This window comes from Rhodnius prolixus, unplaced genomic scaffold, assembly GCF_049639745.1.
Source record: "Rhodnius prolixus isolate KJV_2025 unplaced genomic scaffold, Rpr scaffold_3, whole genome shotgun sequence".
Taxonomy (NCBI): domain Eukaryota; kingdom Metazoa; phylum Arthropoda; class Insecta; order Hemiptera; family Reduviidae; genus Rhodnius; species Rhodnius prolixus.
In genome coordinates this window covers 19,313,548-19,337,393 of record NW_027411603.1, presented here as the reverse complement: position 1 = coordinate 19,337,393, position 23,846 = coordinate 19,313,548, and the positions used below count along the sequence as shown (strand labels likewise).

The 23,846-nt window shown below is 32.5% G+C and overlaps 1 protein-coding gene across 24 annotated transcripts in view; it reads left to right on the top strand.

Annotated features, from left to right (window-relative positions):
* LOC141452377 (neuroligin-4, X-linked-like) overlaps window positions 1-23,846 on the top strand; it is a 673,353-nt gene that overhangs the window by 625,525 nt on the left and 23,982 nt on the right. For all 24 annotated transcript variants that reach the window (XM_074124433.1, XM_074124455.1, XM_074124453.1 and 21 more), the window contains 2 exons: window positions 9,685-10,424; window positions 13,429-13,580. In XM_074124433.1, the coding sequence (XP_073980534.1) occupies window positions 9,685-10,424; window positions 13,429-13,580 (892 nt within the window). The remainder of the gene's footprint in view (window positions 1-9,684; window positions 10,425-13,428; window positions 13,581-23,846) is intronic.

The window sequence follows — 23,846 nt, the reverse complement described above, 5'->3', positions numbered from 1 at the left end:
GCCCAGCATGTTAAACTTCAATAAAAATCAGTGTTGGAATAAAAATTATCTAATAATTTGTAATATTTGCATGAATGGAAAATGTTCTTCGTTCCTTAGTGAGAGCAATGTAACCACACCAGTTATTTTTTGTTATTTAGTGTAAGACTCCTGCTCATTTTGTGAGGTTTCGTCAATTTAATAAAGTTCGAGTTTTCACATTCTTTGTGCTTTATGAAAATTTGTAAATAGTAATAGTATTAGTAAAATATGATAGAGGTGTACATCTAGTTTATAAATTATTATTAGTAAATATAAATCATGTAAATTGTATTAATTTTTTTCGCCAACATCAGACAAAATGGTGCAGCCGCTGTGTAACTCGAACCCCCACAGTATTTAGAATTTATTTGTAAGCGGGTGCCTGTTTTTGTTTTCAGAATAGCAAAATGGGCGCACACGCTATAATTATAAGCAGAGGTTTGCAGAGAATGGTAAACACTGGCGTACCCGCACCTGGTGACCAAAGCCAACAACCCCTTCTACACATTGTTCAATACGTGGATTCCATTTTAATCCGATTCTCTCTTGTAGATATTTTGAAATTGTATCATTTTGTGGTTATAATATCTATTCACTAAAACACAATTTTTTGCTTTATTTATTTATTTAGAAATTTGCAATCTGTATAAGTTTATTACAAAAAGTAATTAAGGTGAACAGTAGAATCAATTGGAAACAGATGAAAGCCAGTTTCTATCATTTTAACTCTAAATGCCAGTCTAACTCTAAATCATAATTTTATTTTTACATAATTTTTATTGATTGTATTTTTTTATCATTCGGGTAAATTCGGAAAGGATGAATGGAGAAACTATGCGATAATACTGAAGAAGAAAGGTGAACAGTGTGAAGGAATAAACAAGCCTAAAAAAGGAATTATTTCTACAAAAGTTATTTTCTCTAATTCTGCCTTATGTTTGAGAGTTCATTGAAATAGTTCAAAGAGAGAATGTACACCTCCTTTAAAAGGTTTTTCATGCTTAACACTCTTCTTATATTACGTACATTTTGGGCTACTCTGGTTTCTTCACCTTTTGCTTTGTTTTATTCTTTTTATTGCTTTTACAACTTGAATTTATTCTTGCTATTCCGTTTTTGTTTATCACAATTTGGTTTCGGTTTATAAATAGCAGTTATTACATCGAAAGCAGTAAACCTCAGGTGGTTGAAATCAGCAGAGATATAACTTTCTGCATGAGTGCCTGGACTTACGCTCACTCAGGAAAAACTTTGCAATTCCACCACTAGCATGTACCACATGATTTAACAGGTAGACATTCGCACTTTATATAACAAAGACATCTCAGGTTAAAGGCGAAATGGTCACGTTAAATGACGCCTTAAAAAAAAACTTCAGTAACGGAAATATATAGGTGTAAAAAGATACAATTATTAGTTGACAAGTGATAATAAAATTAGACAGTCTGATAGACTACTAATTAGACTTAGGTGTTGTAATGTGGAACCACGAAAAGGAATGATCTAGAGGAAGCTGCAGAAGAACAATAGGTAAAGATGATTTCCTTTATGATCACCAGAGTGAGAAGATCTAGATCATAAAGGGCTGTATGTCTGAAGCCATTATAAATCTGCAGACATCGTTATAGTTTATACATCATTATAGTTCCAGTCTCGTATTAACAGCCTTCTCTATGAGTGTAATTATTACACGTTATAGTCAACTTCTATCTAACTTTAGCTCTATTTTAATACTATTTCAACTCTGAAATCATAATCGTGTTTTCATTCAATTTTTATTTATTTCATTATCTACTCATTCGGTGAATATATGTAGCTGTAAGTTTAATATCAGCTAACTTAATGTGATAATATAGTTTACTTAATACACTAGCGCTAAATCGGTTTTCTCTGAAAGCCTTTAGCCTGCTAATATTTTTATTCATTTTTTTTTTTTTGTAATTTTAGCGCATTGTCCCGAATAGCATCATTTTGAATCTATACACTACAATTTTATTGACAACATGAAGTGGGAACTTAATTTATTGGGAAAATGATATTCATTTTCACAAGACTCCGGAACCCCTTTATACCTTTTTCAATACACTAATGCACGGTTCTTACTACATTCAGGGCATCAAGTTTATCAACCAATATTTGCAAAGCAACATCAGATCAAATTTAAATACGATTAGATAAATTTAAAATGCATTTATCTCGATATCTTAGGGCAACTACTTGACTTGAGCTTAGACAGTTCTTTCACTGTTTCGATCCGGTAGTTACATAAATGTTATTTTATTTTATTTATTTATTTAAATAAAATTATCGGCCTCCGGTAAGTGTACTTTCGCTATAGACAACACTATCCATCACTGAAAGAGAAAATCTAAGGGTCATCTGCTCGATTTAAACTCGATTAAACTGTTGTTGAGATACAAATATAAAAACTAAATAATTTTTGTAGTGACCCTTCTAGCCCGCGTTTACCATATTCATTTAAATTTCTTTATATTGAATACTACGATTAAAGAAGTTGAGAGCGGCTCCTGCTTCAATTATGAGATGTTGTCCCATTTGGAAACGGCACTTTCTACTTATTTATTTGTATTCATTCGTAACAAGAATATATATATATATATATATAAATGGATATTACTATTCACAGCGAATAAAAAAAAAAAGAAGTAAAAAATGTAAATTCCTCCAGCCAACTATTTTACCAACTAATACGCAGTTAGCGTATTCAAACTTACTTTAAACTTAGATAGAATTTCACCGAAAAAATAAATGGCGTCCATTGTACGCATGTAAATGGTGCGTAGTTGAACAAATATGACGATACAGACCCCCATTTAAATTCATAATCTCTGAAAAAAAGAATTTAAAATCAAATTGATTTCTGAACACGTTTTATCCAAATTTACAGAATTATGTAGTATAATTACTCGAAAAAACTTCTTCAATGCTGTTAAATTTTCAGCAAAGAAAATTATTATCATTTTTTAAAAAAACCTTAAAAATTTAAAAATGTTTGTACTGTCCGTATGTTTGTAGGTTTGGCTAAACCCCACAGTATAGGTTTAAGGATAGTATTTTATATCAATTGTTTGAGTTCTATGGGCAATTGAGAGTCTTCCTAGAGTCTGTAAAGAAGTTTCGCGCGTTTTGTCATTGATTGTCTTTTAAAGCTATTGAGTGAATCGTTTGTCTGTAAAGAGCCCAAGGTACAAGGAAGAGGATTGCTATTGAAGAGGACAAGTGGACAGAGAGTAAACGTGGCATTTCTGTGAGTTCATTTTAATCCGCCACTTCTTTGCCCAGGATTCCATTTTATGTAAGTGTGTCTGTAACTTGTATGAAGCTGATGAAGGATGTGTACTTGTGGCTGGTATGGCTGTGTCGTCTGCATGTGTACAGAGTAGTGTAGAGGGTTGTATAGTTATGTCTGATGTGTACACTGTGTAGAGAACGGGGCTATCATTGGATTGTAATTTCCATTTTTATTTTTCGTTTACTTTTGTTACTTAATTTTGTGCTTAATAATTGATTGCCAAACATAATTTTCTAGTTTTAATGAACTTATCATGTTAGGTACTTAAAATTTAAGGGAAGTTTTAATTTCAATTAATTTTTAAACTTAATTCTAGGGAGACGAATCAATCTATACTCATTAATAATTCCGTTCATAAACACGAGCTAAAAGGCTAAAAAAGCTTTCATAAAGGGCTATGTAAGAATGTTTAGAAGTTAAAATTTCTCATTCTCTTGGTGTATTAAAAATTAAGAAAGGAATCAATGTTCAAAACAAATTACTTTGAGTAAATTAGCCCTTTCAATAAACCTATCTTTAAGGTCTAATTTTTCTCCGAAATAAACTTCATTTAGTTTGATTTTATTATATCTCTAAACACAAAAAGAGAATAGAAATTCATTGGTAGCCTGCTGCCTCTCCTTGATCTACAAGATGGTGGTACGTTTTTCCACTAGCTATTGGTGAATTTCACGAGTAATCGAATTTGTTCTCAGTTCTTGTATTTCCCCAGCCAGTTATATTTCGGTCTTTATATGAAATATTTAGATTAAAATGTTGAAATATTTATTTATTTTTTAAATGAGATATATTACATGTATCACTAATTTTTCTTTTCTCTTCTTCGTATTCTTTTTGGCTTTTTGAACTGATGCAAATTAGCCATTCAATAATTCAATAATACTAATTTATCTATTTCAAGATGAGTTCACAATTTATTTGAAGTGATTCAGGACATGAAATATTGATTATTTAATATGTTGAGAAGAAGTACTACAACTGATTTTATGGAGAAAAGACTTGCTTTGAAATGCAATCTAATAAATGAATCCTTGGTATTTAATGGCCGTTAGCCAAACATAATGAAGATTTTATCTACAATACAAACACTACAAAAATGAAACAAGGGGACCCAGTTTTCATAAACTCATCTTGCAACGACTTGAAACAACTTAGTAAGCAACAATAAAGAACCTAGGTTCTGCGCTTATGTTTGCATAAGGGCTTTTTTACAAACTACCATAGGACTATGCCCACAGCTATATCTCTGGGAGTTATTATTATTTTGAAAGAGGTCGCTGTGGAGAAGTACGTTTCATTTCCATTTCTGTAAAAATATTTTCCATACGTGATTACCGAAGCATCTCGCGATGAATCTGTAAGTACTGAGCAGACTGTCTCACGTAAGCTGAACTATATTGGAGTTGCCTTGGCATGACCAGGCCTATAGAGCTACCTTGCATATCCAACAGTTAGTTTGTTCGGGCAATTTTGAAACTCATGAGAAACGGAACAAAATGCTAACGAATCTGCCGAAACTCTTAATTCTGTTCTTCGCTTAAACGTAAAGAACCGCTGTTCCCTCGATAGGAAATCAACAGCATTTTTTGTCTTTTTATTCAATTATTCATTTTAAATACGTCAAAAAATTTAGTACAACTTAGTTTACAGTTGAGTTAGCAACTCGTTAAACTTTTGCTGTTGATTCAGTCAACCTACCTCTTTCCTCAAAATGTAACATGTTGTTGAGAATATCCTTTCAACAGAGCAGATGTGCCTGGCAGGCTGAAAATGTATTCTATATATTTATTTTTTTCTCATAGCGTTCAGCGCTTATTTTCGGCCCTTTTAGATTTTTATCAAATAACCAGGACTAAATGATGTAATGGCCAAGGCAATCCCTACAAAACGGGAATAGTGATACTCAAATACATTTAGTAAAATACTTTACCCATTGTAGGAAAATTGTTTGAGAGAACATTGTTTGCCTCATAGTAATTCTTAGACCTTTGGAATTGTAGGCTCCCAAATGGGTATCCCAGCTTAACAACCCAACATAATGACAACCTTCAAAACTCATACAATAACATAGGGCTTGCAGAGGTAGTAGATAAGAGTAACTACTTGGGTTTAGGGTACCCGCAGGCCAACTCTAGCTTGCCACCACACGCTCATTTAAAGTGATGGGCTTTGTAACAGATGTATGAGAAACATAAGGCTTCGTCTCTTCCAACCTTAGTTTGAACTAAGTTAAAGTTTGCTTTCAGGAATTTTCTTATACAATTTTCGCTTTTGATTGAATTATCTTCTTAAAAAGGATTTGACCAGTTATGTTTTTCTTCTTTTAAATCTTGTTGCGGATAAGATCCCATTAACAGAGTAAATAAAAAAATTTCGGAATAGCAAAGCTAACAGTAAAAGACGAAGTAAAAGCGAATGTCTCTAAAAGAGTGATCAAACGAAGAAGAAAGTTATTAATGTGAACAAAATAACGAGAACGCATAATGGCTGCAGGCAATAGATACTTCTTTAGAAGGCAATGAAATACATGAGGTTTAAGAAGAACAAAACTTCTTGTGCACTAGATCGTAGTTTGAATAATGATGGTATCATATGGTTGTGAAACCGTGTGCTAATCTTCAGAAGAGAAAGACGTTAAGCATTGGTGAGAGGAAGGTTTTCAGCAGCTTCTACGAACTACAGAACTAGTGGAGAAAAGAAAGCAATTGAAACTTAAAGAAAGCAAGTAAGTGAGTAAATGTTATCCCCTTTGTGGATATTTAGAGAGGATTCAGAGAAAAGAGATTGCCTAAAAGATGTCGAAAACTTGTTATGAGTGGATTATGCAGATATGAATGGCAGCAAGGTTGAATGGCCTAAGTTTTTACAGGGACGTAGATTAATTAAGTTTGGTTACCATTATTATACCAAATTTAGGAAGGAAATCCAAATTTCAGTCATTTGTTGAAATACTTTCGTATGTCTTATGCACTAATTTAAATGTGCTGACTAAAAGAAAAAAAGAAAAAAAATTAAATATTAAATTCTTACATCAAAATAAGCTGATGCAAAATGATTTTCTGTTACTAGTTCCTGCTAAAAACTGTCTATTAAAAGTTGAAATCGTTAAACATCTGTGTTGGTTTGGACATGTAAAAAAAAGTGCTTAAGGATAGCCAGCGCATTTACTGTGTTTTCTTTTAGAATTACCCAACATTTCGAAAAAACCATTATTTTTCTAGTAATCACTCACATTCAAAAATATTAAAGTAAAAGTTCGTAGAATACGAAATTTAATAAAATTAAATAGTGTATGAAATTTGTAAATATAATTATATATTAGAAGAATGTCTTATGTAAGGACACGGGTCTAAAATCGATGTGGCATCTGACAAAGAAAGTACGCAAGTAAGAATTTGTGACTAGCCTATTCCTGGCTAATATCGCACTAACTGTTAGCCAAAGTTGTAAATCCAAAGCCTGCGGCGATATTAGAGCAGAGAATGTTAGTAACTAGAGGGTGAGGCGAACTCGGCCCCAGGCCAACCGCACATTTCCAGCACACATACATACGCGCGCGCTTGTGTGTGCACACTTACACACGTAAACATACAAACAGATATACTGCTGTTAGACATACACAGTCTCTCTACAGAACTAGGAGTACGCTGTTTGCCAAGCATATCCCTAACTCACGTCTATTCCTACAGAGAGTCGCTGTTCTAGTTCACTTCCAGTCGATATATTTATCTTTGAATTCATACACACTCATACAATTTGATACTTCTAATAAATATATAAGTTAAATATTTATTGTACTAATGTTTTTTGGGGTTATTGATTGATCCATCTAAGAAGGTAGAGAAATAATTGCCCCAGTATCAATCTTAATTTTCGCTAAGCTTTCGGACCTAGAAACTATCGTCTTCAGGGCTTATTTATGTAAGAAATTAATAAATAGCCAAATGCCCACGGTCATAAAAAACAATCTACAATTACCTTTTGAGTTTAACACACGCTCAAAATAATAATAATGGCCTTCTGAATAACTTCCTGGACATCTGAAGATCATCGTCATCATAGATATCCTATAGATAGTGCTGCTGCTGCTCTTCACGCACCGTATATACCATCTTTACTAATATTTACTTATTGTAAATTGTTCTTTTGACAGTAGTTCTGACGATTTCCTTTAAAATTATACCACCACATATTTTTAGATCTATTAGATTTAAAATAGTTTTCAAGGTAACTTTTCTCACCAAAATTCTGAGATGGAAGAATACCAGTAAACCAAATGGCGATTTTTAACTGGCTTTTCGAATTTTCTGTAACTTAAAGGGATTAGAGGGAATATTGATTTTAACCCATAAGTAGCTGGGTGTCGCCTAACGGTGTCACTAGTCTTGGTTGGAACACCCCCATTCGTACATTTGGAAGTTTATAGATGTATTTTATTGAAAGAATGGCGTTTTATATTCTTTAAAGAGTTAGGGATTACAATTATGTTCTTTTATTAAATATATTCAGGGTGACCAAAGTTATATGCTCCACCCACTTTTTGTTTAACGGCGGGAAATTTCGAAAAAATACAAAACACGTATTTAATCATTTTTGGTCTAGTTTATTTTCAGTGATTGACCCATTTTTTGAAACCCCTGTATCTCGAGATACAGCATCCAACTTTTGTTTTTCAAATGGAACGTTATATTTTTTGTTGCATATTTTTATAGTATTTGTGCTCCTAAAAAAAAAACAAACATATAACTCTGGTCACCCTGTATACAGAATATAATTTGTTAGAATAATTTATCACTTTATTTTTGTGTACATATGTAAAGTGTTGTATATAAATAAAATATTATTATTATCAAGCGATAATAATAATATTATTATATTAAGTGAAGAACTAAGGAAAATCAATATTTATTAACTCGGAGTGAAACCAAGATTAGAAGGAAACCAAACATTGACAGGGAATCAGTACAGAAAGCCAGCCGAGAGCGAAATGAGAGATGACACATGTAAGTTAAAATACCTCGCATCTCACTTCCACGAAGACGCCTTCATAGCTCCATGAATTGGAGGTCGAATTGGTGAATCGTGAAAATGTTTTAATTCGTCGAAAGCCGAAAGAAAGTGAGAAAAATAGGAAGGCTTATTTATAGAAGTCGCTTCTTGGTATATTCTCGTCGATTTATCTGCTCTTGGGCATTTACAAAGAACTTGAGAACTATTTATACGTAGCTGAGATGATTTTGTGAGAAAGGAGACAAAACAAAAACCTTGAACAATGCGACTAGAGCTGGTGTAAGTCAGGAGGCTAATAGTCCAAACTCGAAGAAGAAGTTTTAAGAAGACGAAGAAGAATAATTAATCTTTTTAAATATATCCCATTCGATAATGAAGTCCATTTGACTTGAATTCATGTTCAGGTCTTAGGATTTCATAGAATTTGTTACTTGTTAACTTTAATTTTATTCCAAAAGTAAAAACACCTAAACTTCCCAGGCTGTAACTCGATGGTATTCATTTTCGAGTTTAACAACTTAAGGAAATTAAAGTGCCGTAAGTATGTACTTCATTAATGGTGCCATGAAGTGCAGACTGAGAGAAGCAGCTGATTCAGAATGTTTATGAGGAAAAGTCTGTTAAAAAAGTGGCCATTCAGTACTGGCATAAAACTCAGGATAATGTGTGTTGTAAACCTAAATGCATCTATTGAGTTTTACTTTAAAATATGAAAAATACGAGATCTGCAGTTTTAGAAATGCTCCAAACTGTTATTTACTTTTAGAAAGAGATTGGGTTTTATTTAGTTGCCAAAAAAAAACAAAAAAAAAAACAGGAACTGAGACCAAAATACAATAGATGAAGTAGGGTTTTTGTTTATGCTTATTTGTTAATATTATTAAGATATAATTAAGAATTCATATATTTGAAGTCTAAATGAGATAAAGAAGGCCTTCTATTCACCATTTTGAAAGGACCCTTCTTATCTTTTTGATAATAATACTTCTTGAATTTCAGGCGTTTAGTTGCGGAGAAATCATGCGCCCATACTTAAAAAACTTACATTCACATACGCCAGCTGTCTTAGAAAGCACTAGCTTTACTGCCAACATGAGAAGCGGTACTTAAGGTGTTTTGTTTCATTTTATATTTTAGTATGTTTATTTGAGGTAACCGTTCTACGTTTGGTTTCTAAAGTGGATTAAGATCTCTGCTCTGTCTAGTTAGGTGAACATTGTTCTTCTTATGACTGAGCAAATATAACTTTTTTTAAACATTTCCCGTCTATTTAATTTAATAAACCAATAAATTACTTAATTCTTTTTAAGTAATAACACTATTTTAAATATTTGTTCCAGGTCTTTTTCATCGTGCAGTTCTGCTTTCTGGTTCAGCACTGAGCAGTTGGGCACTTGTTGAAGATCCTGTAGAATTTGCAGTTCGTCTAGCCCGGCATGTCAACTGTACTGTACCAGAAGACCTATACAGAGAACACGAATTAATTGTCGACTGTTTACGAGACATACCACTAGCCGATTTAATGGCAACAGATATCTCAGCACCAGCATTCTTAAGTTCATTTGGACCTAGTGTTGATGGTGTGGTCATTAAATCAGATTTCCACGAAGAATTATGGTCAAGTTTAGTACCAGAAATGCCAAGTTTTGCCGCACAACAATCAATGAATGTTAAAAGATCTGGCGAATCCATAGCTGGTTCAATAAAATATGATTTACTATTTGGTGTGGTAACTGCGGAAAGTTTAGGACGTTTCTCATCAAACGATATACAAGCTGGTTTCGAAGGAGAACGAAGAGATAAAATTATAAGGACATATGTGAGAAATGCTTACACCTACCATCTATCAGAAATCTTCTTTACTGTTGTGAATGAGTATACCGACTGGGAGCGTACAGTGTTGCATCCGATAAATACAAGAGATGCAACTTTGGCCGCACTAAGTGATGCACAGTTCGTTGCACCTGTTGTAGCGACTGGAGATCTATTGAGCAAACCTCTCCACACATCTTCACCAAAAACACATCACTCATTTTTTTATGTATTCAACTATCAAACTAAAGAAGGCGACTATCCACAGGTAATATTTTTATTTAATTTTGAATTTTATTTTAAATTTTTGGGAACTGATCTGACCGACTTTGAGAAAAGTTAATATCACTCTCTATTTACTGCTTCATTTTGGAGTGTTCTGTTGTGTCGCAGAAGGAGCTACTTATAAATGCACCATCTTGAAATTTATTTTCTTCTAATTTTCATAAAGTAGGTCATGACCCAGTTTCCATGCAGTATTGTTTTGTGGTGCCTCTACTGTTGTTTTTATTTTTCTTTCTTGCACAACTTCCTTTTAGTATTGTGTAGTAGTTCTGCAAATAGGGATACTTAAAGTTACCGCCCGCTATTTTTATGGAGTACAGCAAAATGTCCTCCAAAAATCATCTATTAGCTCTATCGAGTAGAGTTCTATTTTCGCATTCCTATTCCAATTTGGGCTATATCATTGAACATTCACTTCTGAAGTCATTATCGCCTGGTGTCAGCTCATTAAACTGCTTTCCACAGAGCATTACGCTCTTGCTACAGATAGCTCTTTCCAACACTGGGCAGTGAGCTGTATAGACAGTACTGTCTACCAGCTGAGCTAATATCCTGCAATTATTATAGTCCCCTTTAATAATGCGCAAGAATTCCTGTGGTGATTTTATTCGCGAAATCTGCAAATTTCTATCCTCTCGAAGTTTTTAGTGGAGGTCTTTTATAAAGTATCAAAATACATTCTTGCTAGAACAACTGTGCTCTGCCTCTTAATTCACGACATTTGCAAAATCTAGAAGAGCAGTTAAAGAATTATATCCATCTCAAACCCTAATCCGCGGTTTCTAATCGATTGTTGACTACTAGTAAAAATGTACTATCTTTTATTTGGCCCTACATTTTTTGTGAACTTTCCACATGATTCTTGTTTAAGATATCTGTTTTCTGATTTAAACCTAATTTTTACACCCACCGCTGCAATTCACTTTTATCCTTTAAATTCCCTAAAATTATCTTTTATTTTATTCTCGTATCAAAACATTTAAAGGAATTCGCTGTACCTCATCTTCGCAGCTTATCCTTAACTGTTTTTTCTATTGTTGTCTTTTTTTTTCATCAATTTTAACATTGGGAGCTGCATCCACTCCAGCCAGAAACTGCCCTAAAATACCACTGAAAAGTATGGTTAGCTTCATCTGTGTGCATTGGTTAAAGTTCAATTTCCCATTTTCATAATTTTACTTTGTTACACAACAAAAATTTGGAAAGCAGTTGTAACATTTAAAAGAAACACGTGATTTTTTTTAATAAATGCTAAAATACGCAATAACCGTTTGCAAAAGTACGCTATTGTAGCGCTGCATAGTGGTTTTACATTTTATTACACATTATAAAAACACCTAACTTTTGCAAAAACAAAGCAAAAGGAAAGACTGAACGACATAAAACCAATTAGTTTTGACCTATTTTCATTCTTAGCTCCTTATAAATAAATGTTCCCTTTGAAAACTTTATAGTAAAGAGGGAATGCCTAGTTTAGGTTTCATCCTTTTTATCTTTTATATTCTTAACGTTGAAATGTTTTAGAAGTAAAGTTTACAAGGAAAAGTGGGAAGAGAGATAAGTTGGGCAACAGATGTGCGATCCAGTGTGAAGCCCTGGTGAATTAAACTTGAATGAAAAAAAAAATAGTGAAAATTATTTTTATTTCTTTTTTCATGGCTTACTTTCTGACACTCTTGGCTATTTCGTATAATTGAGAACAATAACAATTTTAATAAAAAATTCTTATATTTTCGTATGGAAATGACTGTTTAACCAAGAAAGTTTTAAGTTTCTTTGTTACTTTTCATTATAGGTATTTCAGTATATCAACCTTGAGATAAACTACAATAAAGTTTTCGTATTTTTCGCCAATTTATATTCTTAATAATTTCATTGTTCCACTTTTAGTAGAAAGAGTTTTTTTTTTTTTCTGGCCTCATGCGATCCATAACACTTAGAGGACAGAAAGCCTTCGCCAACTGTCCTGCACTACTAAATAACCTGTAAAGATAGTTGAGTAGTTGCACGTGTATGTAGTTGGCTTCATCGATCATCACTTCTCAGCAACTGATTCAGTCCGCAGTTACTAGTAATGACAGTAATTGGAGAGTGATAATCAAACCAGGGCACTAGTGTACGATTCGGACAATTTTACTGGGAAACAGTTAAAATTTTCTCACACATCTATCTGACCAGAGAAGCTAGTCTTCTTACAACCATGCAGTCTGAGATCAATGAGTGTTAGGCTCACCTTTGTCACAAACTGCTTACTCTTTTGATTGACCTTACTTACAGTAACGGGAAATTTAGCGGCGAGCCGAAGATTGTGCACAAAAAAGTGTAGTCCCTTAAATGTGCATACTTTGCTCAAGATTCTTTCCAAAATTAATTGATACGCTGTATATAAAATTCAAATATCTGTTAGTTGTTAGCGTGTATTGTGAAGAAAGTAACGCATCTCAAGAATACTTCTTCTACAGCAGAATTTCAACTGTACTTGGGACATCCCAGACACCACTCCTAAGCACATATTCTATGGGCTAGCTGACAGATCGATATGCTTGAGTTAACGCAAACTCATCCTCTCTGCGCAAATGATATTTTCCCCACCGCATACTCTTTTTCTTCTTTACTATGACCTCCTCCAATAGGTCGCATAATTATTTGTTAGAATTGAAATTTACTCTGTATATAAAGTTATTCAGTGGAATCTTAAAATTAATCATTCTGCAATTTTCTTTTCGTCAGCATACGTTTGAAAAACAATTTGCAGCGCATGGGAATTTTTTTCAAATACATTTTTTGTGATTTATTTGGAAAACTTTTGAGAGGCACCTAGTCTTTATTGTATCAAAGGAATTGTTTCGATTTCGTCTGTGTTAGGTTGCAACAGTGAAGACACGAAATCTTAATAAAACAATGATTTTGGTTATGGTAATAAATAAATGCAAACATGTTTATTAAATTTTGCATTAAAACTATATTTCTTAAAAATTATTTTTCAGAACATTGGTACAGCGCATGGTGAAGAACTACCATATGTTTTAGGAGCACCACTTGTTGATGGTTTCAGCCATTTTCCAAGGAATTATACTAAATCTGAGGTTGCATTATCTGAAGCTGTAATCTTGTACATCAGTAACTTTGCTAAAACTGGGTTAGTACATAGTAATAATTTTATGCTAGTACATTAAAGCAAATGGCAACTACATTGTGGCATCCTTAAACTTTAAGTGCCTTTCTATTAGTATTTACTTTTTATTTCTGTATTTATTTGGTAGTTCTTTAGTTTCTATTATTTCTTCACATATTTGCAAATTGTTAATAACTAATAATTTCCCAATTTTCACCACAAGCTATACCTGTATAAAAATAAAGGTGTCATATAACAATAAAAAAGATAACAAAATGCCCTTAATCTTTCATCGTGAAATAGCAGATTTTTGGTAACATCGCAGGGCAAAGCTGAATTATTCCTTTGTCGCTTCAAGCTTTCAGGAAATTCCACGTGTTAATTTTTGTTTAAACTTTTTTAATGGGACCGCAGTGTTTTAAGGAATGTCTAATTTGATTAATAAACAGTTACTAAATACTTTTAAGCAATATTTTAATCATTGTGAACTTGAAGTTACTGATTTATCTCATTGAGAATTTGGGGATAAAGCCAAACAATAAGTAATTGATTATATATTTTAAACAAAGATACATTTCTCGTTTTTATTTGGAACATGGGGAATTCACATGTAGCTCACCCTGCGAACATTCCAGTCGTAATTACTTCAACTAAAATTTTGTTTTAAAGCTTCTAAACTTCTCTGCCATCAATGCATAGCTAAAAAAACTATTTTTTGTTTTAATGGATGCCAAAAAATCCTAAAACGAGTTCTATTGTCAGACTGGAACCCTTTTACTGCGTTCTACTTCAGCAAAACTCCACCATGATAATTCTATTCTTATTATTATTATTGTTTTATTTATTGTTGGTTTTAATAATTGTATTAACGTACAAGAATAGTAATAATAAGGGCAAAAACAACGAATTAATTTTTATAACTGTAAGCGAACAAATTCCACTGAATCATTTTGATTTTTACAAGTTACTGTAGTAATCTGCCCTCTTTGCTACAAGAACCTGCTACAGGCTAAAGAGCCTGTTACCATCAATCTTGTTCCATTACACTGTCTTGACATGTCTCTCTAGGCGTTCTCCCTATTTCTTCCTGAATCAACTTGCTGCGTAGACAGTATTTAGTGAACATTATTATTTTTATTTATATTTTGTAAACAATTAACGTTATTTTTATTGTGATTAATTGTGTTGTTCGTGATTTTATAGTACTCTTTTTAGTTTGTATTTTTCGATTATTTGATTGCGAGTTATTTTGTCTTTTGTCTCAGGCCCAAAGCCGTCGAATAACAGCAAATTTCTTCCACTATTTATTTGGTTCGCTAAAACAAGAGCCACAGAACTACTTTCAAACTTTGGATCCAACTTTGATTTATTTATTATTGTTGGTGCAATTTTTTTCTTGACTCTAATTTTGTGTTACATTTTAGTTTTAGAAAACTACTTTTCTAGAAAAGTAATAAAACTAAAACTTCTACTCCCTCACCCTACTGTAATTCATCCTGCAGTGCTCAAAATGCTAGAAAGATGGTAGAATTTGTTGCGAAGTCTTATGTAGTTACAGAAGTTAGACAGCGTTCTCCAAGATCCTATTTTCTAACTATTTTTCACAAAACAGTTACCTCTGATCCCTAACACCCACTAGTGGGAGGGAATTTATTAGTTAGCGGTAGAGGTTTTGTTTGATTTTGATGGAAGTGAATATAAAATCCTGTGGCTGAAACAAAAAGTGTGTTAAACCCTAAAATAAGGAAAATTATATACAGTTTTTTGGAACCTTTTTTTTTTATCTTTGTTTACATCATTTCTTATAAAATCAGGCTTTAGTGGTGTTAATCGTATTGTCTTCAAACAGAAAAATAATCGTGAATATCCGAATGAAGACCTTTGCTTCTTCTTTTCGAAATTTGAACCGGATATTAAATAATTAATTCGTAGCGTCGGATTCAAGGATCTCATTATTTTTCCCCTTAGTTCAATCACTTTTGCACATTAGTAGATGCTATAACAGTGGAAATGCTAAAATGCAGCATCAAAATGAAATTTCCTTTATATCATGAACATGCGCAAATTATAAATAAATAGATAAATTTAAATACCTATTTTCATTAAATCTCCAATTAAAAATTTACGAGTACGCTAACTTGCAATTACTGAAATTAAGTTACAGCATGCCCAGCGGACGGTAAGAAAATTTTACTACCAATAAAGATATAGAAGTGTACGTTAGGTATAGTTTTACCCCTGGTTTAAACCTTATAAACAAGTTCCAGCTTCTTGCTCCTGCTGAAGATAATAGCAGAGCTAGCTTATTTAGTATATCTGCTCCAAAACGAGGTGTGAGATTTTGAAAAGATTCTGTCGTATTCTCTCCTCATTCAGAATATAAAATTTGAGTCCTCACAGACTTTTTTTGAGTTTTCCTGTTCATGTCCTCAAAACAGAAAATGAATTTCTTGAAAACTTTTGAACGTTATTGCAGTCGCTATATTTTCATTTAATAAATTAGAGTAATTTAAAATTAATAATAAAAAACAGGAATTTGAATCTTAGTGATTCAGTTATTTAAAAGTTATGTAGGTACTAGAAGCAATACTGGAAGGGAAATTTACCTAATGCTTGTTGCCTAAGGGTATGATGCATTCCATACTGTAAACTTAACACTCCCTTCAACTTTATATGGCCGAGATTTTCATATTTTGTGTCTGCATTCTTGCTCTCTAAATTTAAATTTTTTAAATGTTTCAAATCTTAATCGCATTACTCTTTTAAAGATGTAATGTACCGCATTTAATTATGGAAGAGGCATATTTTCTGATATTTAATTATTATCTCTAGAGAGATTTTAGGATCATTAAAAATGCAATAAAGGGACTTGGATTTTTTTGTTGCCTGTAGGCTCCACTACCTCGAATTCAATCACCGAATTCCGACACCCTTATATAGAAGTTCAGTGCTTACACTGAGCTAATCTCTTTCTTTCTACTTTAGGAGCTTTCACTTATTAATGGCTTATCGTTTTCCCTTCCCGATTTAGTAAATATTTTTCGTCGAAAGGTGTTCTTTTATCATCTACATTTCCAGCTGGCGATGTCGCTCTAGACTTCCCTACCTTCCTTTTTCATGGAAGTGACTTTATAAGGGTTTTCTTCGGCCATTTTTCATCTTCCAGACTTCTCACTTGGCGGTATCATTGTAGAATTCTTTCCTCTACTCCAATGAACCTATCCTATTGAGCATCCAATAGCTTTCGAATATCATCGTTCTGGACTCATTGCTGTTTGAATATCTACAGCTACGTCGCTGGCCATCCATTTTTAACAGCCCTTAATTTTAATTTGCCATTATGTTTTTCATCAAGGGCCCACTCCTTTTACTGACTTTGCAAATCTGGCCTCAGACCTTTGGTTACTCTAAATTGGTTTGTGGTATTTTTCTCTACTTGGTTCGATGCTCTGCAATTTTTTTTAATTAAGTCGACACAGACGTTTCCCCTTTTATATACATTTTAATGTATTTTACTACTGGCTAATCGGGACAGTCATGTGCTTATTCTAAATTTAAAAAATATTAGATGGCTTTCTTACCTATAGCCAGTTTCTTTATAATTGTACGAATTCAGGATGCATAATCAATATGCCATATCGGCTCTAAAGCCGCCTGCTTACCTTCTTTCTACTCATCTTTTATGATTTCTATTACTATTTGCTTTTAATTAATTGAATGGGTAATACTAAATACCAAACATCATGCAATAAAAATGTATGTCACGACCTCAGTCGGCACAATTTTGGATTGTCACTTGAATTAGCAAAATAGTATTTTAACTCAGACTCCTTAAAAGCAATTATATCAGATAAACTATTGGTTTATTTATTTAAATTTATTAATTTATTTAAATTAATCCGTAGATTTTTAGCTAAGATTTGGAGATTTGTATATTATCAGCATTGGAGGCAGTTGATGCTTAGTAAATTAAATAATATAATATTAGTGTAGATAGATATAAGATGTTGCCTGAATAACTTCTCTGCCCATATGTTTTTTTTTTCGACTGAGTAGTTACTTGGATCGTAAATAAAGATTTCACCCTGCATTGGCTGCCATATACCTGAAGCCCACTTATCTTTGAAATTTCCAAAATGTGATTCTTTCCATAAATGGTTTTAGTTTTACAAGTTACAGTGTTACAAACAATAGTCAATGTCCAAATGTACGAAAATATTTATTGGGCTCATTTGGAGAATGAACAGTTATTCAAAAGACGTGTAAAACTTTAGTTTAAAAAAAAATCTTAGAAGAAACAAAGGAAACATTATTGTAACTCCCACAATGTGGGAATAGTTTGTCCACGGGATTACTTCTTAGGCAGAGAACCTATCATTTCGTTTGGAATCACTTTCGAAACTAAATGTTTGTTTTAAACGGAGGGAGCAGCGAGGGCAAAGACCATAACCAAACCCACCGCCCCATTTTCTCCTGTTTTAAGCTTATCTAAAACTTAAAGCCTACGTGTGATGTATATCATAAGCTTCAACAAACATAGCAGTAAAATGTAATTGCAATAGATGATAAAAGCTCTGGAATTATTAGTTTTAATATACAGTTTCCTGCAAAATTTTATGAATTTAAAATACTTAAAATTTAATGTTCGCCAATAAAAACAAATTTTAAAGTGGCGATAAAGTGAATTGAAATTACTTAAATATACAAATTATATTATATCCATAGTATAGTCTGGAATCAGGGCATAGTATAAAATATTCTACTTCTTTGTACATCTCGTCACGAAGTTGACAATAACTCTAAACTTTTGTCATCAAGAGAAGTAAGCGGCTGGGTTTTGCAGGAATGACAGTAGCAGCCGGTGAAGTTGATAAGTATTCCTAACAAAACTTTGGTAATCTCTGTTTGTGTGGGAAGGGACCTTGGATTTGATGTAAACATGGCGTGCTATAGGATGCGGTTCACACAAGTATTTACATCAGTTCATTTTTCACCACCAAGTTAATGATGATATAACAGCATTCTAATAAGAAAGTGGCTTCTCTCAATTTGAACGTATTAATCAGTTTTTACTTCCTTTCTGCTTTCTTCTATTAAAATCAGTAAAATTTAGTGTCATTTAGGACTAAAGGTTCTAATAGTTCCAATTCAACAAATATATTAATCACGTACATCTTAATTTATCATCTAGAATGAGTGTTTTGTAATCATAGAAAAAAAATTATCCTAAAAATAATTTTTGATATTCTTTAAAATTCTTATCTGATTTACTCAATGTAAAATGTTTTGAGTTATGAAAAATTGGTGTTATACTCATTTAAACATCTTGGTTCGACAGAATCTGAAACTTCGCCTTTTTTATCACTAATTTTTCTGATCACTGACGATAATTACTCCTCTTACTTAGCAGTAAATAAAAAATTTAAAAAGTAGGAAATAAACAAAAAAAAATATTTTTTTTAAAAAAGCTTGAATTTATGTCTTCTTTTGATATTTAGTCCAATTAATAGAACATATCTGAAAGAAAGAAGTTTGTTTGAGAACTGAACATTGTACTCTATGTTTAGCACAGTAGAGCTTCTAGTTCAAATGGAATTACATCATGCTGAAAATGATGTATAATTAATTACCATACTTTCATCAAAGAGATTCCTAGTATAACTAGTATGAATGTGTTGGTGAAGTAGCAGTATAGGACAGGCCACTTATTAATAAAGTAGTTTCTAGAGTTCTGTGACCAGTCATATAAATCAGGTATGCATAAGCATAATCAATACAGTGTCACACTGTGGGATCTATTCTGTCTGTAAAAGATATTAACTGTTCGAATGAAAGTAGCTTTTTAAACATAATTTTTAATTTAAAAAAATACTTTATTATTTAAATATACTGAATCTAATTTATGGTATGCTTATGAACTTGATATTAATGAATGAATGAAAGTGTTTATTAAGAAAATAAGAATACCACCTTTTAAGAAAATAGAAACCAACACCTTTAGACAATCGGCAAGAGTCCGTCTGTCGAGAGCTTTAAGTATATACATTAATTACGTAAGTATATATATTCTTGTAAAAATAAAAATTTTGAATCGTTACAAAATAGCAAATGATATAGAAAACAACCTGTAATATTAATATGTTAATAATGATTTTTATTGCTAAATTTATAACTCTTTTATTCCGCAGAATATGTTCAGAAGTGATTTCATATATCTAGGTTTAGGCATTCCTTTCGGAGGCCACCAACTTTTTTTACCTTCCTACTTTCCTAATTCCAATTCTTTCTTAATCTTTTATCTCGGTATCCTACTGTTAAATCTGTACTCGTTGAAACTCTTGTGAAATCCGCCGCCTTGCAGCTTTGTCTGTTCATCGTCACTCTAGTCGTTACTTCAACAGCTTCGTCTGTTACTCTAGTCTTCTCCAACACAATCAAGGTATTCCACTAATTTGGACTTTGCATAGCCACAAGACTTACCTGTAATTCTCATACAAAATTTAAGAGCCCAGAAATCAATAGAAGCTTCCATAACTTAAAAGTCTGCTAGTAAACAAACTTCAACTTGCGCTGGAGAACCAAAGATTTGTTAATGTTTGTTTGTACTTTAATGCCTGTCGAGGCCTACAGTATTGAACTGAGAAACATTGTAACCTCAAATAGATCCAATCTTTGCAAACTAAATATTCTTCGCTTCATAGTTTACTTTTTCTTTCCATATTTCCTCCGGAGCTTTAAACTATCTTTTAACTTGCACGCAATTATCCAGGACTTGCTGGAATTTTTGTAATTCGAGAAAGAAAATCATTTTTAACAATATTCCTTCCATTTTATTGTTAATGAAAATTTTCTCATTTTATTGTGCAGAGACTCAGTATGTTGAGAATTATACAACTCTCAGCAGCTTCCTTTAGGTAGTGATAACTCTACAGCGGCTACAGTTCTTAAGAGAGCTTGGTGGGGTATGAACGCTTACAACTGACAGACAAATTTGCACATTTTAGTTATATCCTACAGAGGTAATTTATGGACGCATACATATAGAGTACTAACCAAGGAACTCGAATCTACCCACATTAATCTGCATATTACTTCCACTTTTACATAAATATGTGCAATATAGACCTAATGTACTACTTGTAAGATTCGTACATACATTGCATATTATAATTCTTAATATTACTGTGATTGTTGCACAAACAGATTAAGTAATTTATTTATAAAGAACTAGCTATATTTAATTTATTTTTAGTTATTGGAATCATTTGCTTGCTCCTGTGACTAGACCTCTGGATCTCATTTCTCCTGATCATCAGTAATCTTCATGTAATTCTCTATACTCATCTCATTTTCTGGCGGCTGACTTCCCTTGGTTCACATTTCGTTACAACCTGTCACCATCATTCGTCGCCCAGTCATTTTGTCGCCTTTTCCTTTTTTTGACAAAATAATCGTTGTTGCTACATAATGCAGACTTTTATTATTATTGTTCTGAGATGTTTACATTGAGAAGATCTCTCCACCTCTCTCTCTCTATGGCTGATTAGGTTATTCAATACAAGATTCATTGTTATACTTATGGTTATTCTAGAGAAAGTCAGATCAAAAAGTGGTACTAAAAAGCCATTTAAGATGTTAGTTTAGTTAAAAGCTGCATGCAAATGCTAGTTTTCGGATAGACAATTCAGCTTACGGAAATAGTTACTTTTAAAATAGAAATAGGGCAATCGTCAATAAATAATATACTTAGTTTTTTTTTTTTTTTTTTAATCAAATATACCTCTTTCCCAAATTGTTAACACAAACTTCACGAAATCTCTGTGGAAAGGATTCCAAGTAATTATTTTAATACTGCTTTGGACCTCTCTATCCATCAGAAAGAAATATTGCTTTACATTCTGGTCAATGCTTTCACAAGGCAATTTTATTTTATTTTATTATTTGTTTTACAATACAATCCAAAATACTTTTGTTTTTAATTTTGTGCAGATCATGACACTAGAAATTTTTAAGTAATATTCCGTCCGTTTTAAGTACCATTATAAGAATTTGAAAATTGACATTTTCAACTAAGACCTTAAGAATCATGATAATAAACTTTTTGGTAATAAAAAATTAAGCATTGTAAGAAAGAAAAAGTTGCTGATTACCTCTATCGCTTTCTCAATGCATATTGTACACATTGCAATTGCCTAAACCCAGGGCGAACAAACACCGACACTTCAGGGATATACTGCAGAATTTTTTAGATCTCAGAGCTTTTAGTGTGCAGTCGCTCCCAAGCAAATCTAATCTAATCTTCTTTGTTGTAGTAATAAATTGATTTTACTCAAAATTTATCAGACCATGAGAACTTCTCTCTTTGATTAATTATTAAAATACTTAACTTTTGATTACTGGATTGACTTCTCTAAAGGAATTTCGTTAAGGTCTGTATTACACTTCATTGGTGAGAGATGAAATAAATTAAAAGACATGATTAACAAACTATTCAGTATCTAATTCAAAAGGAGAATTCATTTAAAATTTAAATTTAATTATTTTTAATGGTAACTCTAATTTAAAGTAGCAAGACTTATTTCTTCCTTTACAAACATAGTTTTATGTTTATGTTTTGCTGCAGTTATTAATAATTCGATTAGTATCAGTCAAGAATAATATATTTATGTATTCTTTTCGAACTACTAAGTAGTTTATAAGATATTTATACAAAATAATAATTTCATTCCCTAACAACGGTAACCCTAACATGGACTTCTCTCAGTTTCGTGGCGTCGTTTCTTGGTGAATCATTCCTTGATTGCGACAATATTCTTTACAGGTTCCCTGCAAGAGATAAGATCTTGAAAGTACTGCACAATGTGCCTTATATCCATTGTTAGCCTTACAGCAAGAATGTGGAATGCTTATAGTTGCTTCTTTTTCTTTCTCTCTCATTATCTTGAGACATCTCCAGCAAGCTACAGCTTTAAGGAATCGCTTATTACTAGGATACCTGATCACATTGTCCTTGAAAACAGCTACTAAGTCGTGTCATTTCCATAAGTGAAGTGAAGTACCTTCTATTCCAATAGATTCTGCTATAAATCACAGCCTCCGAGTCTTTTTTTCTCTTTAAAACTACTGCTAGCTATTTTTACTGCAGACTCTGCCTCATTTCCTCGACTGTAGTCACTTGATCAAAATCTGAACCTCTGGCAAAGAATTGGAGCTATGTATATTCAAACTATTTAACGATCTGTTCAAAAGAATTATATTTCACATATCTTGTCACAGGATAAGAGCATTTTTATGCAACCATCAGCGACTTAGCTATTCAGTGACATATAAAGATTCGACTTTCTCCAGAAGGCTCCAACAGTCTTTATGTAGTGAGAGTCTGGGGAATTTCGAACACCCTGTTCCATTATTTTGTTCTGAAATTATTAAGGTAAATTTAAAATTCATTAATTAAATTTCTTAATAATTATGGAGTAAGAGGTATGTAATAATTATTTTATTCCTACTTACTACTCAATTAATCAATTATTCCAGCTGTAAAAGACATTTATTACTTGTGATTTTTTTGATTAAGTGTAGAAAAATATTTTTTTCTTTAAATTGAAGTGAGTGAATGAAGCGTAAATTAAAATAAGGGCTACCTAAATAAACATACGCACATTTACACTTGCAAAACATATATCTGCAAAGGACATTGTTTGTCAAATAAAAAGATAGAAAGGAGGCATGAGAGGAAATTCTGTGAGATTCTCCAGAGAATTGTATGTACATATAAAAGAGTGGGACAGAACGGTATGTGATGCTGGCAGAGCCCGGCCTTTTATCTCGCTGCGTCACTTTTCTCAATTTCACTCTAGCACACATTCTTTCTCTTAGGGATGATAATTGTTGATTCTACCTATCCATCCCTGTAAAAGAATGTTCTCCATACTTGCTCTTCTTCATTTCCCCCCCCCCCCTCATACTAAAGACCTCGTATTTTTTTTCCTCCCCTTTCTACTGAAAATTTAATTGTGTTCAATTTAGAAAATAGGCTTTTCAGGAAATGTTCTTCCCCAAGGCAAATAAAATCTGAGCGATTTTTTTTTTCACATTATTTTTATAACGAATAGGAAGAAGCCTCTTAGATTTTAAAATTCCATTTTTTACGACATTCTAAATTGTAATTTCAAATTATTTATTTGGCAGATTTGTAGAAGTAGTGCTTTTTACTCAAGGTTCCTGATAGTGATAACACATGACTTAGTGAGATGAGATGATTTATCCTGTTCTTACAGCTTTCTTGATCGC